General features: G+C 40.0%; 1 protein-coding gene across 1 annotated transcript in view; it reads right to left on the minus strand.

Annotated features, from left to right (window-relative positions):
* The window catches only part of LOC148072025 (bifunctional heparan sulfate N-deacetylase/N-sulfotransferase 1-like), a 66,698-nt gene that overhangs the window by 15,466 nt on the left and 32,317 nt on the right, over positions 1-18,915 (minus strand). Inside the window, exons 3-4 of the mRNA XM_087798711.1 lie at positions 2,759-3,821; positions 267-749 (exon numbers count right to left, since the gene is read on the minus strand). Of these exons, the coding sequence (XP_087654837.1) occupies positions 267-749; positions 2,759-3,304 (1,029 nt within the window). The 5' untranslated portion in view covers positions 3,305-3,821. The remainder of the gene's footprint in view (positions 1-266; positions 750-2,758; positions 3,822-18,915) is intronic.

Here is an 18,915-nt window from a genome sequence, read left to right on the forward strand (position 1 = left end):
GCTGATGTTACTTCAGAGAAAAGAATCAATAGTGACAAACACCTAATGGACTGAGCATTGGGGACCACTGCTTTATATAGCTGTAGTAGTAAGGTGGTTAAATAAACATGTCTGATAGATATTCCATTGTTAAGGCCACCTCCCTTGGTGTCGAGAAGCTCAACAATGGTACAGAGTAAGTGTTTTGCAAGACAATCACCACAAATCAACTTTAAATATCTGATAAGATTCAAGTTTGGATTGTTGAGCCTCGTGTCCAAACTCACCTTCACATCCGGCACTTTCATCCGGGTTCCTTCTTTCCCGACAAAGATGTCATCGATGTCCACCAGGAGGTAGCGCTCCAGATTCAACGACAGTCTCTTCCCCGTCAAAAAGGCCACCGCGTCGACAAACACCAGCTTATGCAGCCAGAAGACCAAGTTGTTCCCAAACAGTACCCGCTGGATGCCGTCGTGGAGGCCCAGGTCCTGCACGACCGACGGCAGCAGCGCCACATTCTGTCCCATTGTCGAGATGCTCTCGGCCGACTGGGTCTTGGCCAGCAGCACCGGCTCGTAAGTGGAGTGGTTGGACTGGAACACCGTCCAGTCGTCGCCGGGAAGGGGACCTGGCAGCGGCTGTCCCGATTTGGTGATGAAGAGCAGGGGGGACTTGGGGTTGACCATGCAGTCCTTCAGACCCAAGTTTGAGTGGAGGAAGAGGGGGAACCCTTTGAGCTGGGCGCTGAGTAGACTGTTCTCATTGGCCTGGTAAACCAACAAACACACACAAAAAAACATTACACACCAAAGTAGAGGCATTTGAGATGAATTTATGCAGCAAAATAAAGACATGAGGTTGTAAAACTTCGAGGAGTCTAGAGATTATGGAAGATTATGGAAGGCTACAAATACAAGTTGCTTCATGAGCATGAAGAAGAGACTGAGAAAGACAGATTAATTTAAGTTATTTGAATAGTTTATTAAATATTTTATTTTGGGGGGTATCAGCTTGTCAAACTACACTTGACAGAAACGCCAATTCCTTTTTATTTTTGCTACATTTTGACTCTTTTTTTTGTTTCATTTTGTTTAGTTACAAGGAAGATTTATTTTTCCTTTCTTAAACCAACACAATTTAAGTCTTTATTTTATTTTTTTAATTTACAAGCTGTATCTGGCAATGGGACAACAGAGGTTCCATGACATTGCATGTACATTGTTCAGGCCCAGGGTAAAGCCAGAAATAAATAATAAATATTGTTTTAAAAAATAAAACAAAAAATACTAGATTATTTTACTAGATAAGATATAACTTAATTCATCCCTTAGGAAAAATCCTTTTTGTGAAAATTATTTGTGTGAAACCTGAAACATAGTTTAAAAATAAACAACCACCGTGTACACTTTAAATTTGCTAGTGAAGCTATACAAATATTTGTAATAAAAACAATAAAAATTAGATAGCTAAAATAATGCATTATTACTACCATATTATACTTAAAAGAATAGCAGGAATTAAATGCAACAACATCTTTAAACGTATAAAAGATTTGAGATAAAAAGTTCAACAACAAAAGAAGGGAAAATATCCTGTGTATTATTCAGTGCCTGAGAATCATGGAAGTACATTTGTTTCCCTCAGAGCGCCAACCCCTTTCTCTGCTGCAGGGATTGTTCCAACATCTGATATGTCCATTAACCGTCTGCTCCGGCTCTTTCCCCCACAATGGCAGGTTCGGGGAAAGTCGAGATTGATGTTGTGGGTAGAGGGGATTTGAAGGTGTACCGGGGCGCGGGTCTGAGTAAGAGCTCCGATATGATTCTCTCCCACCACTCACCACTTTCACACCTATTAGACTTTTCAATTAACCTACATGCATATTTTATGTAGCGGGGAGGAAAAATGGAGGGAGGAAACCTTGAAGGAGATTTGGAATCAAGGGCGTTGTTCTTTCCAACTAATATGATATATGATCCTAATACTGAAGGCTGATTTTACCATAGGCATTTTTTTTACTGTTAATTTAATTCACGGTAATAAAATGTACCTAATTTTAAGCTAATGGTTTTTATTCGCTCCCCGGTACAGACTTTTGTTTTATGGCTTCTGTGCCTCGAAGAGATGAAGCGAATTCTACATACAAATGTGTAAGTATTTGTTTGTTACGTTTTTTATCTGAAGACATTTAGCGAGATTCCGATAAATTCCCCCCGTTTGATGGTTGCGGCCCCGAACACTCATCCTTCACACATTTCTGTTGAGATAGCACAGCAGTGGATTCATTAGGATGCACACCATCGCTCTTCCGCCTCTTCTGCCAATAGACAATAAATCCCAGCAGGCTTTTCTTCTCTTCTCCTCACCTACACCGCCACCCATGTCTTCGCATCTCTTCCTAGATTCCATCCATGGCTGACAAATGGAGGTTATAAGACTTATGACGATCAACAACAAAAACAAAAAGGTGTCAGAGAGGAAGTGGGTGAGTCGTAATAAAAGGTGTTCATCATCCGCTTTATTAATGATTTAATCTGCTTATATCCATGTCTTGTATTCCCTGAGCTTCGCTGGATTATTATGGTCCATCACCGGGACGGCTCGCAGAGAGAACAATGATGCTGAGTGATATTGAACCAGACAGAGATTTCTTAACCCCGTGAATCTCCACAGAGATGGTGGAGCCAGATGGACAGGGCAGAAGGTGTGAGGGAAGGAGGGAGGGAGGGAAGGAAGGAAAAAAAAGAAAAAGGGGGGGGTGTTGCGTTTCACTAACCTTGAAGAAGCCAATGATGCCGACTCCATATTCCACACAGTATTTGTCCAACAGTTCGCGGTTCCAAGCGTCCAAGTTGACATACTTGAGAATGTTCTCGTAGATGACCAGTGTGAAGCGCCCCCTCTCTTTGTCCGTCAGCGTGGGCATGTCTCCTTTCCCGGGAGAGATCTCCGTCCGGTACCGGAAGCGGCCCGACTCCAGTATGGCCACGATCTCCTGGCCCAGTTGAGAATACTGGCTTTCCACAAACACCAAAACCACGGGATCCGTCCTGGCCCCGGAGGGGTCCATCCCAGGGCCGCCGGGGACGCCGTTCAGAGGCAGGAGTCTGGACGGGATGACCCTGAGGTCGTCCGAGTCGGCCGAAGCCCCGTCCGCCCCCGAGACCCCTCCTCCCGACGGCTCCAGTTCCCTTTTGACGCCATAGAGAAAGTAGGCCGAGATGAAGACGCTGACGGTGCAGAAGAGGAAGAGGATGAGGAGGGAGGTCTGCAGAGGGAGGAGACGGACCAGCCGACGGAGGCGAGTCACGCATCCCAGCATCGTCTCACGCCACACCACTGTTGCCCCGAAGGCCCAAACGGCCGGGACAGTCCCTTCTTGGTGTGGGTAGAAACGGGGGTCAGTGGGTGGGGGGGGGGGGGGGGGGGCGTTAATCACCACCGAGGGAGTCTTGGTTTCAAAGGAAAAACAAAAGGACTTAAAGTAGCGGCGGCGGCGGCTACTGGAGAAAGAAACGAGACGGTCTCACGTTGGCTCTCCCTCATTTTGCTGAGCCGTTTATGTCACCATGGCAGAGAACTGGGGGGGTGGGGGGGGGGTTGCAGACTTGCTGGCACACTCTGACGCTTCAGGATGGTGTGGGGGGGGCAGAGTCAGCCGAGGAGAAAGATGATGGAAGACTCCATCATCTGCCCATCATGCGAACCCGACAACCATGTCTCGGTTAGATTCCCTGCTTTTCCGACAGCAGGACGAGGGACTCCAGGAACGCCGCAGGTAGGTCATCTCAGCGACTCCATCCCCCTCGGGGGGGAAAAAAAAAAAAACACCCCACGACCTGGAGGAAGGACGAAAGTAAGAGTTATTTTAAAGATCCTTCAGGGAAGAAAACAAAAAAACTCATCGTGTGGGTTTCTTCCTCTGTGGGAGATTTCGTGCTAACTGCAAGTGCCGACGTGCAAAAAGTTAATTCCAAAAGTAGTCCTTGCATTCACCTACATGAGGCGAGCGCTGCCAATTTCACCCCCACAGACACACACACACACATATACAGAAGGCCTGTGTGCAAGAACAAACACCGGCACACACCCTCGTACAGCCTTCGCACAATCAATAGGCAGAATGTGAGGGACAACAAAAGCCTGAGGAGGCCAATCCCACGGAGGGTCCGGTGGGAAGGTGTGACTGAGTACAAGTGAAGCCGTGACCTGTGGGGTCTCTTGCTTCCCTCTTAGGAGGACGAGAGTGTGTGTGGGGGGGGGGGGGTTGAGTAACATGTTGATGGAGGAAGGTTTTAAAAAATATATTTTACTCGGGTTACATTTTAATAGCCTTTAAAGGTTTTTGTTTCCTTTTTTGTGCACGCCTCGACACAAAAAATCCGCCACCAAAACAAAAAATAAAGTCACATCATTTCCCGCCAGTGAAGCTCTCCACGTGACTTATGGCACTAATTAAAGGTGATTAAACATTTAAAAACTGCAGATTTAATGCTCGGCTCGACTTCGCCCATGATAAAGGGAACATCAGCCACGCGGCAGATCGAGCTGCAGATTATTGATTTCTTTTAAAAAGAAACAGATGGCATAATGGTACACATCTCATGTATAATTAATCCACTTTATACCACGAGTGCACTCTTAATGCATTTCAGCGCCGTTTCTCGCTGCGTTAGGTTGGTTTTTAAAAACTTTTTCCTTTGTGAAATTTGAGCCGAATAAATTCCTGCGATTGTCTTGTTTAAATGTTTATTGCAAAGTTTGTTATCAATTTAAATTAAAGAGCAATTCCAACCTGAACGCATTTATATTATTGTATTACCAAGAGGAAAATATCGATACGCTTAAATCCCATTTTATTAGTTAGTTTATGAATGAGTTAAGTGTGTATTAAATAAAATAATTAAATGAAAAACTTAATTAAAACAGCGTTTGTTTATTTTTGTGTTGCTACTGCTTCCAGTTATGACTTGGGTCAAGAGGATACAGTCGACTCCAGTTGTCCTGATGTTTGGACATATATTTTGGTTTCAAAACAAATGAAAGCTTGAAGAATGTGCGACTTTGACAAGATTCATGTGGTCTGTTAAACAATATTTTTTAAAAATTTACAATAAGATGTAAATCTATACAGCGTTTGTTCATTTTTGTGTTGCGATTACACTTCCAGCCTCTAGAGCGCAGCAGTCATTACGTCCTCAGTAGCTCTTGAAAAAATGAAATCCTACAAGATCCTCGTGATGACTGAGGACAAGAGGATACAGTCCACTCCAGGTGTCCTGATGTTTGGACATATATACCTTGGTTTCAAAACAAATGAAAGCTTGGACAATGTGCGACTTTGACAAGATTCATGTGGTCTGTAAATCAATATTTTTTTTAAAATTTACAATAAGATGTAAATCTATACAGCGTTTGTTCATTTTTGTGTTGCGATTACACTTCCAGCCGCTAGAGCGCAGCAGTCATTACGTCCTCAGTAGCTCTTGAAAAAATGAAATCCTACAAGATCCTCGTGATGACTGAGGACAAGAGGATACAGTCCACTCCAGGTGTCCTGATGTTTGGACATATATTTTGGTTTCAAAACAAATGAAAGCTTGAAGAATGTGCGACTTTGACAAGATTCATGTGGTCTGTAAATCAATATTTTTAAAAAATTTACAATAAGATGTAAATCTATACAGCGTTTGTTCATTTTTGTGTTGCGATTACACTTCCAGCCGCTAGAGCGCAGCAGTCATTACGTCCTCAGTAGCTCTTGAAAAAATGAAATCCTACAAGATCCTCGTGATGACTGAGGACAAGAGGATACAGTCCACTCCAGGTGTCCTGATGTTTGGACATATATTTTGGTTTCAAAACAAATGAAAGCTTGAAGAATGTGCGACTTTGACAAGATTCATGTGGTCTGTAAATCAATATTTTTTAAAAATTTACAATAAGATGTAAATCTATACAGCGTTTGTTCATTTTTGTGTTGCGATTACACTTCCAGCCGCTAGAGCGCAGCAGTCATTACATTCTCTGTAGCTCAAGAAAAAATGAAATCCCACATGATCATCATGATGACTAAGGACAAGAGGATACAGTCAACTTTGAAAAGAGTCACGTGGTCTGTAATTTCTGCAACACCAGAGTCAAGTACTCGACAATACTACAAATAAAAACTTGTTCCTACACTATCGCAATATATCACAGTATCAATATTTGTTTTGTTTTTTGCCTTTCAAAAAATTTTCTTTCGTAAATTGTCCATATTTGTGTTGCAATTATACTAGAGCTAAAGGAATAAGCCAATCCTGGCAGTGACTGAGGACGAGAGGATACAGTAAAAATGTTTGGACATATTTTGGTTTCAAAACAAATGAAAGCAATTACGACTTCATCAAGAGTCATGTGGTCTGTAAACTCTGCAACACCAGAGTCAAGTACTCGACAATACTACAGATACACTCTTGTTCCTACACTATCACAATATATCGTATCAATGCCCCTGTATCGTGATACGCATCGTATCGCCAGCTATACAAACCCTTTATATTAATCAGTAGATTAGTAAAGACGAATAATGGATGTCATCTCTTATCAGGCTCATTCATAATACTAAAATATTATGGTCAAAGTCTGAATACCACTCAGTGAAAGAAGTGTAGTTCAGAGAGTAACCTTCACAGTAATGAAGGGCACACTTTCATCTGGCGGACCTCGCTGCCTGACGTCACTCCTCCAGCTTCGCTCAACAGGAAGTCCAGCTCTTCCTGCCAGAGCGGCGGACGTCACGCTTCTTGCTCTGCAAGTCAAATGGTTGAAAAGACGAGAGGATGAAACCGACCCCTTGCCCTCTATCCATGCTCCATGTGAGGACGGGCGGCGGTCCATGCAGCAGCATTTTGAAGCGCAATTAGCAGTCGCGGACGACATGTCGGCGTAAACAAGGAAAAGGAGGTCGACCGGATGACCGGGGAAAAAAAAGCACAACTGTCTTTAAGACCTTTTCTCTTGCGATGCCTTTTAAACAAGCTGCAATTAGAGATGCTGGAAATCGATACGAGGTGAGTCCTGGAACACTTTCAGATCAATGTGAAACATTAAGGTGATCGTGGTTCGCAAAAACAGGAAGTGAACCAACCGTTCTCGGAACGCAATCTAATTTCGAGTATGTCAAGTTTCACTTTTGATAGAAAGTAGGAAATATAACTGAATAAATGGGCACACTTCCTCTTGTCGTTAAATATATTTGTATAGCATTTTTCTACTGTTCCTTCACAAACAGGTCATTCATCGACGTACAGAAATACATTCAAACTAAATATTTCAAGGAAGACGTTAATGTTAAACACTTTTATATCATGAAAATGTAATATATATATAAATAATATATCGTGTGCAATTGTATCGTGAGCTCAATATATCATTTTGAATTGTATCATGAGCTCAATATATCGTATGAAATTGTATCGTGAGCTAAATATATCATATTTAATTCTATTGTGAGCTAAATATATCATATAGTATTGTATTGTGAGCTTAATTTATCATATTTAATTTAATCGTGAGCTTAATATATCATATTTAATTGTATTGTGAGCTTAATATATCATATTTAATTCTATTGTGAGCTTAATATATCATATTTCATTGTATTGTGAGCTTAATATATCATATTTAATTGTATTGTGAGCTAAATATATCATATTTAATTGTATTGTGCGCTAAATATATCATATTTAATTGTATTGTGAGCTAAATATATCATATTTAATTGTATTGTGAGCTAAATATATCATATTTAATTGTATCGTTGGCTCAATATATCGTATAGATTTGTATCGTGAGCTAAATAAATCATATTTAATTGTATCGTGAGCTAAATATATCGTATGAAATTGTATCTTGTGCTAAATACATCATATTTAATTGTATTGTGAGCTAAATATATCGTATTAAATTGTATTGTGAGCTAAATATATCGTATTAAATTGTATTGTGAGCTAAATATATCGTATTAAATTGTATCGTGAGCTAAATAAAACGTATCAAATCAAATAGTTAGTGTATCGCTACAGCCCTACCTATAAAGATGCCAGTATTTAAGATAATATAAAAGATTTTTTCCTGTCAACAATTAAAAAAAACAACTTACAATAAGAGTGAAGCCAATATTAAAAGGAAAGGAAATTGGAGCAACTTTTGTTTTAAGGGGAATAAAAATGAAGATAATGAAGACGGATCGAGCAACAAAGAATGAAAAGACAATATGACTCACATTTTGTACGACCAGAGACCTTGACTACTAAAATATTTTTGACACCTCTGAACTAGACTGAATAATTATTAAAAAAAACCAAAAAAAACATGATTACTTAATACTTGATTTGAAAAACGAATACAAAAAAAGTATATAAATCACTGATTCCCTAAACAATAAATATTAGCAGAATAAAAGTTACTCTAAAATCATCTTAAAATGAATATGAATTTGTTTTAAAACTAAAAAAAGTTGCAGTATTACATGAGAAAAGAAACACCTTCCAAGAATACAGCCATAATGTGTAACATCGATATACAGTGTATGCCTTTAATATTATTTCTATTTTGCTATTGTGCTGCTCATGGGGCTGTCAAACACATAATGGCCTTCTCCGGTTATTTACTGCGCGTTGTTATTGCTTGTTTTGCATGTGAAAGCACTTTGTTTACAACACTCTTGCCACAAAAAAAGATGTTACAACAGTAGGGAGCCCAAACCATTATTCAATATAGACGATATGACGTCTCCTAAAACGTCAGACGCTACCCCTGACTTGACCTTCAAATAACAAATCCTCTCTTATTGTTCATCTGGTAAAAGGAAATTTGTCAACTTCAGGAAGACTCAGCGGGGAGAAGACACATTCGGTGCCGGAGCGAAGGAGGGAAAACAAAAGCGAGACAAAATAGCCCTAAAAGATGCCCAACCTTGCCGTTGTCAAGCGGCGAAAAAGCGAGGGAAGAGATTAATAAAGAAGCTCTTAAGGGCTTTTGAGACTAAAATTAGAGTCATAGATTAGATTAAAACGGGCAGATGGACAAGATCTCATGGATTCCTCAGAGACTTCCCACATAGTTCACCCTTAGAACCGTTGAAAAAAAGAGGCCGACGTAGCACCACCGTCAGCAGCCGGCCTTCCAAAATATAATAAAATATAAAAATGCAGAGCAGGAAGAAAGGAGCGTATGAATATTTCATGGTATGAAGATGAGAGAAGTATCGCCGACAGACACCTCCATAAGGTACGGAGCAGGGAAAAGGTGCGCGGAGACCAGAACATCGCGGCTGCCAAATGAGTCAGTGTCTTAACTCATGCATAAAGGAGAGGCAGATGGAGAATGTGGATCTGATGGCTGGCGTTGTCATTCTCAATGATGGAAGGAGCTCGCACTCAATATGAGCTGTGTAATTGCACACATGGTCTGAAAAGACTCCCTAAATGGAGACAGGAAAGGAGACAAAAACAAGAGGACAAAACGCGAAGCCAAGGCAGATCGTTTTTTAGGATGTTGGCCCTTTCGTTTTCACCGTCTACCTTGTTTTTGTATACGAACGCAGAGAATTGACGAGATCTTATGACACTCATAGGTATAATTGTCAAGCGATTATTATTATTATATATTCGAATGAAAATTAAATCAAAATAGTTGTTGGTGTTTCGGAGGTACATCCAAATGCATTTATCCATAACTAGTTTTCCCTTTTACTAGTTAGTCAGGGTGTAACAAAATATAAACAAACTTAAATATCAGGATATTTTTTTTTTAAATCACTGTCAACATCAACATCACTGTATCAATGTTTGTTTTGTTTTTTGCCTTTAACTTGTATACATCTTTTTAAAATAGTTTTATGATTAATCTTTCATTTAAGTGTAATACATTTTTTTAATTAATAAATGATTGAAAAAATCATAAACATGCAAATATTCACGTAAATTGTCCATTTTTGTGTTGCAGTTAAACTAAAGCTAAAGGAACAACGCAATCCCGGAAGTGACTGAGGACGAGAGGATACAGTCGACTCCAGCAGCTTTTAAAGCCGATGTTTTGACATATTTTGGTTTCAAAGCAAATTAAATATTATAATATATATATAATATTGTAAAATATTCATGAGTTAATACTTTATGTGATTTAATAGAAAATAAAATCAAATAAATAACAGATTTCATTTTAGGGATTTTCCTTTCAAATTCTTAGTTTTCATCATCATCTCCCTGGTGTTTTTGTGAGACGGTCGTTCCTTCATTTCTTTTTTGTCAGCCTTGTTATTTACTTTTAATAACTGCTCGTTCAACTGTGTTTGAGGAGGTGAAATATGTCTTCTATTATGTAACGGCTCCTTTTTTATGAGTTCATGCTCACTCGGAATTGCACAACCGGCTCAAGGGGAATATAAAGAACGATTTTGACGTAAATAAAAAAACACACAAACATGTAGATTACCTGAAGGAATTATGAAACATTATCTTGTAAAAATAAGTAATGATGCAACATTAAAAAAGGATGTATATATATGAAGCTAATTATGACTCTGGCAGGTGTGAATTGGAGGTGTCCAAACACAAGGGGGGAGGGGGGGGGGGGGGGGGGGTGAGGCGATAGGGTGTCATCTGGGTGGGTGGTCAGTGGAACCTGCTCCGTGTACACTGTGGGACTCGGGCCAGCACTATACCGCTAGATTAATGAGACGATACGAGACAGAGCCTGGTCCTCAGCTGTAACAACTCCCTGAATAAACAACGTTAAGTTCGGCCATATGTACCCTCACATGCTTCGTCTGCACCCCCCCTTCCTGTTGTTGCTCTTCTCCCATCGTGTGAAGCTGGGCAAGTGTCCCAGGGCGAGCGAGGAGCGTTAGTACATTAACACTGTCATCCAGAGTCGCCATAGCTGTAGGGGATCCCTTCGACAAATAAACTCTTAAAAGGACCTCCGAGCCCCAGTGCGCCCCCCCTTGCTTCACACCCCCCCCTTAATCCATCCTGCTGCTGCTGACTGGCAAAAATAAACGGTGACCCTCTGAGCACAATCGCCACATGCCCTGGCAACGGCACGTTTACCATGGAAACCTCGCTTCCACTCGCGGCCAACCCCGCTTGGATACGATGCAGAAAAAGCAACTTGGTTATAATCCATAAAACAGAAATCGAAAAACGTCCGCCGCCGCCGTAACCCTCTTGGAAGTGTGCGAGAGATGTTCAGATTGCAGAGCACGCACACTTTTTGTTTGCACTCTTGAGCAAATGAGTGTTTCTGCAAACACCACGTCCACGAAAAACCAGTTCAGACGACGGAGCGCAGGAGGCCAGGGGGGGTCCAAGGTTAAATACAAAAAGAATGTTACAGTTGTAATCCCTAATCTCTAATCCGGGTAATCTTGACAATGCAAACCGAATGAAATGTATTTACGACAGATACTGTGTGACAAAACATCGAACCGCTGGTATTTAACTTTGGATCAATTGGACTGGTCAGTGGCGAGAGTGGAACTTTTCAATAGTGAAACACTAGGGGTGTAATACAATATCGATACACTTAAATATTGCAATATATTTACCATAACTGTATTGATTAAATAAATAAATATAATAAGTAAGTAAGAAATTAGTCAAAATGTTTGGCTTTCAAATCATGTTTAACTTTTATCATGGTTCTCCAATGGTTTATATCTCAATACATTGTCTGTAAAATACTAATGTTTCAATTTTTTAAATTTACATAAAAATACCCAAGATAATCATTTATTTATTGATTTTCTTTAACGCTTAATCCCTTACGGGGGGCGCCTATCCCAGGTTCTACGGGCAAGATGCGGGGGAAACCCTGGACAGGATTCCAGGGCACACAAAGACAGACAACCATTCACACACACACTCATTCATATGGAAAAGTTCCCAATCAACCTCTGTATGTTTTTGGACTGTGGGAGGAAACCTGAGTACCCAGAGAAAACCCATGCAACAAGGGGAGAACATACAAACTCAACACAGAAAGGTCACAAGTTGGCAGTCAAAGGAACAATGAAATCGGGCGATATCCCATCAATGACTGAGGACGAGAGGATATAATCGACTTAAAGCTGATGTTTGGACATATTTTGGTTTCAAAACAAATGAAAGCCGTTACGACTTCGTCAAGAGTCATGTGGTCTGTAAATTCTGCAACACCAGAGTCAAGTACTCGACAATACTACAAATATATCCTTGTTACTACAGTATCACAATACATCATATCGTTGCCAGATTAAGGCCAATACACACAATGGTGTAGTGACAATTTTTTTCTTAAGCTTCCATCTGCCAGCAGAGTACTAAGAGTTTCTGGTTCTCCAACAGTGACACGTCAGTGTCGCACAAGTCTGTGTTTGGAAAATTATACTCTTGGAAAGACACGCCTGAAAAGAATAGTTTCTAATTACAGTGACTTTTCCAGGTCTATATTGCTGAGATAGTGAACGCCTCATCAGGCTCCGCCGTCGGTCGTGGAGCTCGGACCATCTCGTCTCCGTGACCAACGGAACTATGCTGCACAACTTACAGGCTTCATTAAGATTACAGCGTACTCTTCAGCGGGCACGTCAAACTGCAGGCCCTGCCATAATATATGGGCTGCGACATAATTTCCTAATGTCTATTGTTATTAATGGGCCGCTGTCAAAGAGCTCTGCAACTTCTCATACGTGTTGTAGACCAGTTAAAGCTCTTGGCTATTCATAATCTAGTGGAGTTTCATTATATATATATATATATATAGCCCCTAAAATACCAGTGACTTGCATTTCATACGCCTATATATAGATACCATCATTCAGGCAGGATATAAGTGACAAAATGAAAAGATTTTTTGGTCCAATCAGTTGGACCGTCACAAACGTTGCTTCTGTGACCTTGAAGTGTCGATAAAGTTGCTAATGTGCTCAGATTTACGAGGTAAAATATCAAAATCAATGCCACCGCTGTTCATTTGTAGGTCTTCAGCAACAGTTTATATTAGTATTCTATCCATAATTCTGTTGCATAATCTAGTAATTATTGTACATGTTCTTGTTGCGTAAACAACAGTAAGATTATTTAAAATTATAGTCCAATCAAATTTCACTCATTTTCTACTCACTCTCATGTCATTTAAGGATTGAGATTATTTTCAAAGTAATCTGTTCCTTTTTAAAGTAATACACAAAACTGTACAGTATGTCCTGAATTTTAAATATTTCAAATACCTTCATACTCTGTAACGTCCCTCGCGTATTGAAGCCTGGCCATTAGATATTATTCTGAAAATGTACTTGGATGTCTCTCGTGTGTCTTTTAAGAGGAAGAAGAAAATGACTGCTGTAAGCGACTGCATATGGACATACATTTTTGTCTAAAACTCCAAAAAGACACGGATTACCCTGAAAATAATCCCAACCATTAGACCATGAGGGCTGAGTAAAAAATGTACTGTACTAGCTCTACTGGTAAAGTGCTGAGCAATTTTCAATTCTGGGAAGAAGGTAGTCTTAGAAGATGATTGAATAGTTTCCAAAAGAACCGATCTGATACAAGAGATTACTTAAGAATAGAACCGCTACTTTGTTTCACACTGAAAGGATTTTCTGGGGAAGAAATCCTGGCCTTTGGGGGGGTGAGGCATTCCAGGTATGCTTAACTGGGAGAGGCCATGGGGCAGAGATTACATCTATGCCTGGGAGTCAGGAGAAGCATATTCAGGGCCTTTTTTTAATGTGAGAATGACCTTTTTAAACCAAAGACTCGAAGCCCGACCCGTGTGCAAATGAGTTCCACGAAGCTCATACACCAAACCACACGTCGGCCCCTGATTATGGCAATTACTCGACAGGATCTTAGAATCAAACAAAACTGAATAAGTAATGGAATACGTGGAGATAATGCCAAGTACGTAGTTGGTCACAATTAGCGTCCGCGGAGTTACAATCGAGTCGGACTTTCAAAAGACTCGCCAACTTTTACACGGCGACTCTTGGAATTCCTCCCCACGAGCGGGAGGAGGAAGCCGAGCGAAGCACTTCTTCTTTCCATTTGCATTCCCGCCGCCAACACTTTTTCTCGCGGATTAAACTTCAAAAAAGAGAGAATTTCCAAATGCAGCTACAGTAACAAACGGTCACATGAGAAGACCAGAGGACGGGCACGGTTAAATAGGTTACCATCAGAAGCCACACTCCAACAGCATTCATCAGTCTAGGAATCAATCAATGGAAAAAATATGAATTCCATTGGCGGCGCATGGTGACGGCTGCGATTAAAGGCTTAGGCCTTGAAATCGTGTGGAACATGCCATGTATCCTCGCCGCAGCTTCCGCCTTCCTTCCCATCAGCGCATCGGAATCCACAACCTTCAGTCGATCTGCCACATTTACAGCCGAGCTTCCTCTCTCCTGTCTCATCAATTCCTTTCATGCGACCGCGTGAAGGACAACAGCCTCCGAAAGAGGGGGTGCAGCGGTGCCTTCTAATTCTTCAGAAAGTCACTTTCAGTGTCCACTTTCAAAACCCTGCAGCTACACTGGGTCACTTTTCAGATAAGTATGCTACGATAAGTCAGATAAGTATATATACTTAGTAAGTCAGAGGAATGATAGTAGAAATAATAGTACTTTTTATTCACAGGATCAAATATACGTCAAAATGTCTTTTTTTTTTATCTTCTATAATAATGACATTGGTCTCAACCATGTCAAATAAACCACTTATTTGAACCAGTAGATGAAATGGAGCACGACTAGAGAACTCAGTAGACGGCACCAATTAACGCCTACACCTTACTTATGGTGCAAACAAAACAGTGAACTCCCATGACGCCTTTCTACAATTCTGTATTTAAATTCTACTTCTTTGTCAGAAGCAACTGTTTTTATTATTGAAAATAATTATAATAATTATAATGTGGGGGTGCTATCAAAATGTAACCCCCACAATAAACAAGGGACCACTGGAATATATTAATTTGTAACGATTCATTTATTTTTAAATATAAAATAATAAAAAATGTCAATGTCTGTGAAACAAATCCATTTCAATTAAACTCTTAAAATCTGCATTATAACTGCATTAGAAATTCCGACTCATTTTTCAGCAAATTTCTGTAACAACTATTTTAGAAGCTTTTCTTCCTCTTCAGTTATAGTTTAAACCTGAGGTCATGCATTTGTCTCACTTCAGTTAAAGTCTGGAACTGAAACCAGACATCTTTACAGCTGCATAGAGAATATGAAAAAGAAAAAAGTGTTTTCTAACACCATTATAATTGACCGGATTAAAAGGTCTCTCAAGTCGCATGAAAAAAAAGCAAAGCACCTCCACTGCCCTTAAAGAGAAATTAAAGCACAGTTTGTGTCACATAAAATAATTATAAACAATGGTGTGGAATTTGATCTTTGCTCTATAAAAGTATTTTTCCATCGTTCTCCTGGAAGCCTGTTTCTTTCTGTGGCCTTGAAGGCATTTTTACTTTCCATCAACTGTTCCAGTTTGGCCCCAGGAAGACGTCATGATATAAGAAGAGCTGAAAAACCTCCAATGATTCTTTTTTTTTTTTTTTTGCAAGTATTTTTCTAACACTTTCTTTGTCTTAAAACCTTGCCCAGCGCAGGAACAAACTTCAGATCCCTTCCATCCAAGATTAAGGAAAGAGAAAAAAAAGGAAAAAAAAAGATATATGCACGCTGCTCACTCATTCTTTTTCATCCGAGGGTTTTAAATTCTCTCCTTCAGATCTTGCATCGCGAGCAGAAAGCACTGGAGCAGGATGATCTAAGATTGGCGTGGAAGTGTAACAAAGATTACCTCGCAGTGGGCGAGAGCGGCGGAAGAACGGTGCGAGCCGTAGGAAAACACAAGAGATGTTGGTGATGAAGCGGCAACAGCCATTAGGGGCCGAAGGCGCTCGGGTTTGAAATGGAGACTTTCCTCCGCGATATTGCTCCCCCAAGGCGGCTGCTGGTGAGCGTTCGAACCCACAGTTGCATCAATCGCCTCAATCACTTCGACCATAATGTTTATATATCGCACGCATAAAAAAAGAGCCTAAACCCTGCTGTTGCGCACCACCATAGTTTTATCTATTTATGGAGGATCGCTGTGGCCCATTTACAGACACAGGGACATTTTAATCTCTTCAACACAGTCCGTTTAGAACACAGTTTTCCACAGAGTTTTTACCACTGAATAAGTGATTTACAATCAAGTTTTTATTCAACAATTGTTTGGACCTCCCAGTGGAACCACGATTATTATTGCAAAATCTGCCTGTTTTTTGTTCAGACTTTATTTGATTAAACTTAAAATAACATTGCTTAAAAAACAGTGGTCCCTAACCTACAGTCCAGGGAAAGTAAAATAGTTTAATTTCTGTCGTTTTGATTATTACTGAAAGGTTTTTTAATTTTTGGGAGAAAAATTTGGGGACAGGATTTTCTCAAACTCTAAATATTAACTCTAAATATGCGCTTGAGATAAAGTTTACAACTCATATATTAGGGCTGTAGCGATACACCAATCTAACGATACGATACGTCTCATGATACGATACATTTTTCGGAACGATTTTAGGGGACGCTGAATTTTAGTGATAAGATTGTTGCACTCTCTTTTGGTTTAATTATTGGAAGCCAAAATATGTAAGAATGTCAGCTTTAATAGCAGCATGAGCCCGCTGTATCCTCTTGTCCTTAGTCATCACAGGGATCTCGCAAGACTTCATTTTGTCTTTACATGTGGAGGACATAATGACTGCTGCCATCTAGCGGCACGAAGTTTAATTGCAACACCAAAATGAACAAAACGCTGTAAATATTTGCATGTTAACTGTAGGGTAATAAAAAATAAATAAAAGATTATTCAATTTAATTTACTAGAATAATTAAAAAAAATAACTATGTTGAAAATAAAATCCCTTTTGAAAGCCATCTAAAATAAATTATATTTAAAGAATGTATAAATGACCATCTGATGACCATTTTTTGTTTTTATCTTTAGGTCGGTCCATAAAAAAAAACAATACCAACATTAAACTTATAATTAAAAATATTTAAATGTCACCCCTGAAAGACAGAAACACTTTATTCACATAGTGAAACTTATTCTTTCGGAGTTTGATTTCAGTTAAAACACTTCACAACTGCTTCACGTTCATCAAACCCCCGTTGGCCAGAATTAAATAGAGATTCATTAAGATTAAAACCTTATCCGCAAAAAAATGGCTCAGCACTTGATTGCACTTTTGACACTTTAGACTATAATCAAAAGCGCACAATGAAAAGACCCCGCTGAAAAGCAACATCTAAAATTCCCCTTAATTGTATTTCATTTTTTAAAAGGTTATTCATCGCGGAGAGGAAACGCGAGCACTGGAGTGACACGGTTGTCAGGATTATGGTTTACGATTATAAGGTGGGAACAAACTCCAACGAGGGTCCTTTTTACAACGGCAACAAAAATATATATCCAGAAGAAAAAGCTCACTTTATTGGATTTCCAAGGAGAGAAATAGGCTCGTACACCTCAGGACAGCCAGTTGTACAGCACAGGGAAGGATGGGGTCGGCCATTTATCATTTTTGTCAGTCCGGGTAGAAAAGAGGGGAGGTGGAGAGGGGGCTTTCATATAAAGTGTGCGTAGGTGGATTCAGTGTGGCGTTGTTGGTGGAAGGAGGGAGGCGTGCAGGAGCAGATCAATGCAGGTGGGAGGGTCTGTTTGTGCCCATTGTTTATCTACTGTCATCCGGGGCAGCTACTGAAGGACGGGGGAGCACGGCGGCCGGCACGACATCTCTATTGGGGTTCAGGGCTTGAAAACGGGCCTCCTATTATAACGCACAATGGATAGCACTCTGGAGGTGAAAGTCATTCTGGACGATGTCGGGAAGTCGGGAGTGCCGAGAGGGAGTCGGTTAAGTGGACGTTACAAAGGGGAAAATGGATTGAATAGGAGGCACAAGTCGACCCAAGACTGACTCTTGAAAACATGTTCACGTCAACGCGAGTGCTAGATGATGCAAAATAACACCTTAGTATTCACTATTAAACTGAATATAACTTTGTCAATATAACCTTGCACTTTGATCTTTTGTTTGCACTTTGTTCGTGTTCTTATCAACCTTGCTGTACCGAACTGGAAACCCAATAAATAATGTCAATCTATCGATCCAATGATGTGACGAGGCAAAACATCCATAAACTATCATAGTCCAAACCCCGGACAAAAACTGTATTTATAGTGTTCAGGGAATTTCTCTTTCATTTCTGGAATTAATTTTTGACTTATGTTTAAGGACTGAATGTGGTAGTTAATTGTGGTCAACTATAGTTTAACGACATTTAATAGATAGGTAAGAAATGTTTAACTCTTTTCATTTTCCATTTATGAAAAAAATATGCAGTGTCTGCCCTTTGTGTTACAAAAAAAATGTAATTATTCAAATGGATGCATTTTCTTGCCGATAATTTCTGTATATTCTGTATCGATATATTTTTTAAAATATGTATTTGTTTAACTCTATAAGTTGAACTCAGAAACAGAGGCTTCATTTCCCTGGAGAAACACACTTCCACCCACTTTCCCGTCTTCCACTGGACTTATACAATCTACAAGCTAGAAAACAACATGTCCGATCTTGAACACTGACATCTTCGGGGGTGAAGATATCAACACCAATAGTTGTTTTTTTTTCATGCACTTTAAATTGCCGTCAAAATTCATTTTATTCTACTTCAGGCCAAACAAAATGACTTGGCAGCTCAGATGTGGCCCCCAGACATGGGGTCTGACACCCCAAAAAAAGATTTAAAGAAGTCTTAGAAATGAATATAGTGGTCCCTCGTAAAGTCGTGGTTGAACTCCAGGGGTCTCGGAGATTTGTTTTAGTGCGTGC

Source organism: Callionymus lyra, chromosome 9, assembly GCF_982586985.1.
Source record: "Callionymus lyra chromosome 9, fCalLyr1.hap1.1, whole genome shotgun sequence".
Lineage (NCBI taxonomy): Eukaryota > Metazoa > Chordata > Actinopteri > Syngnathiformes > Callionymidae > Callionymus > Callionymus lyra.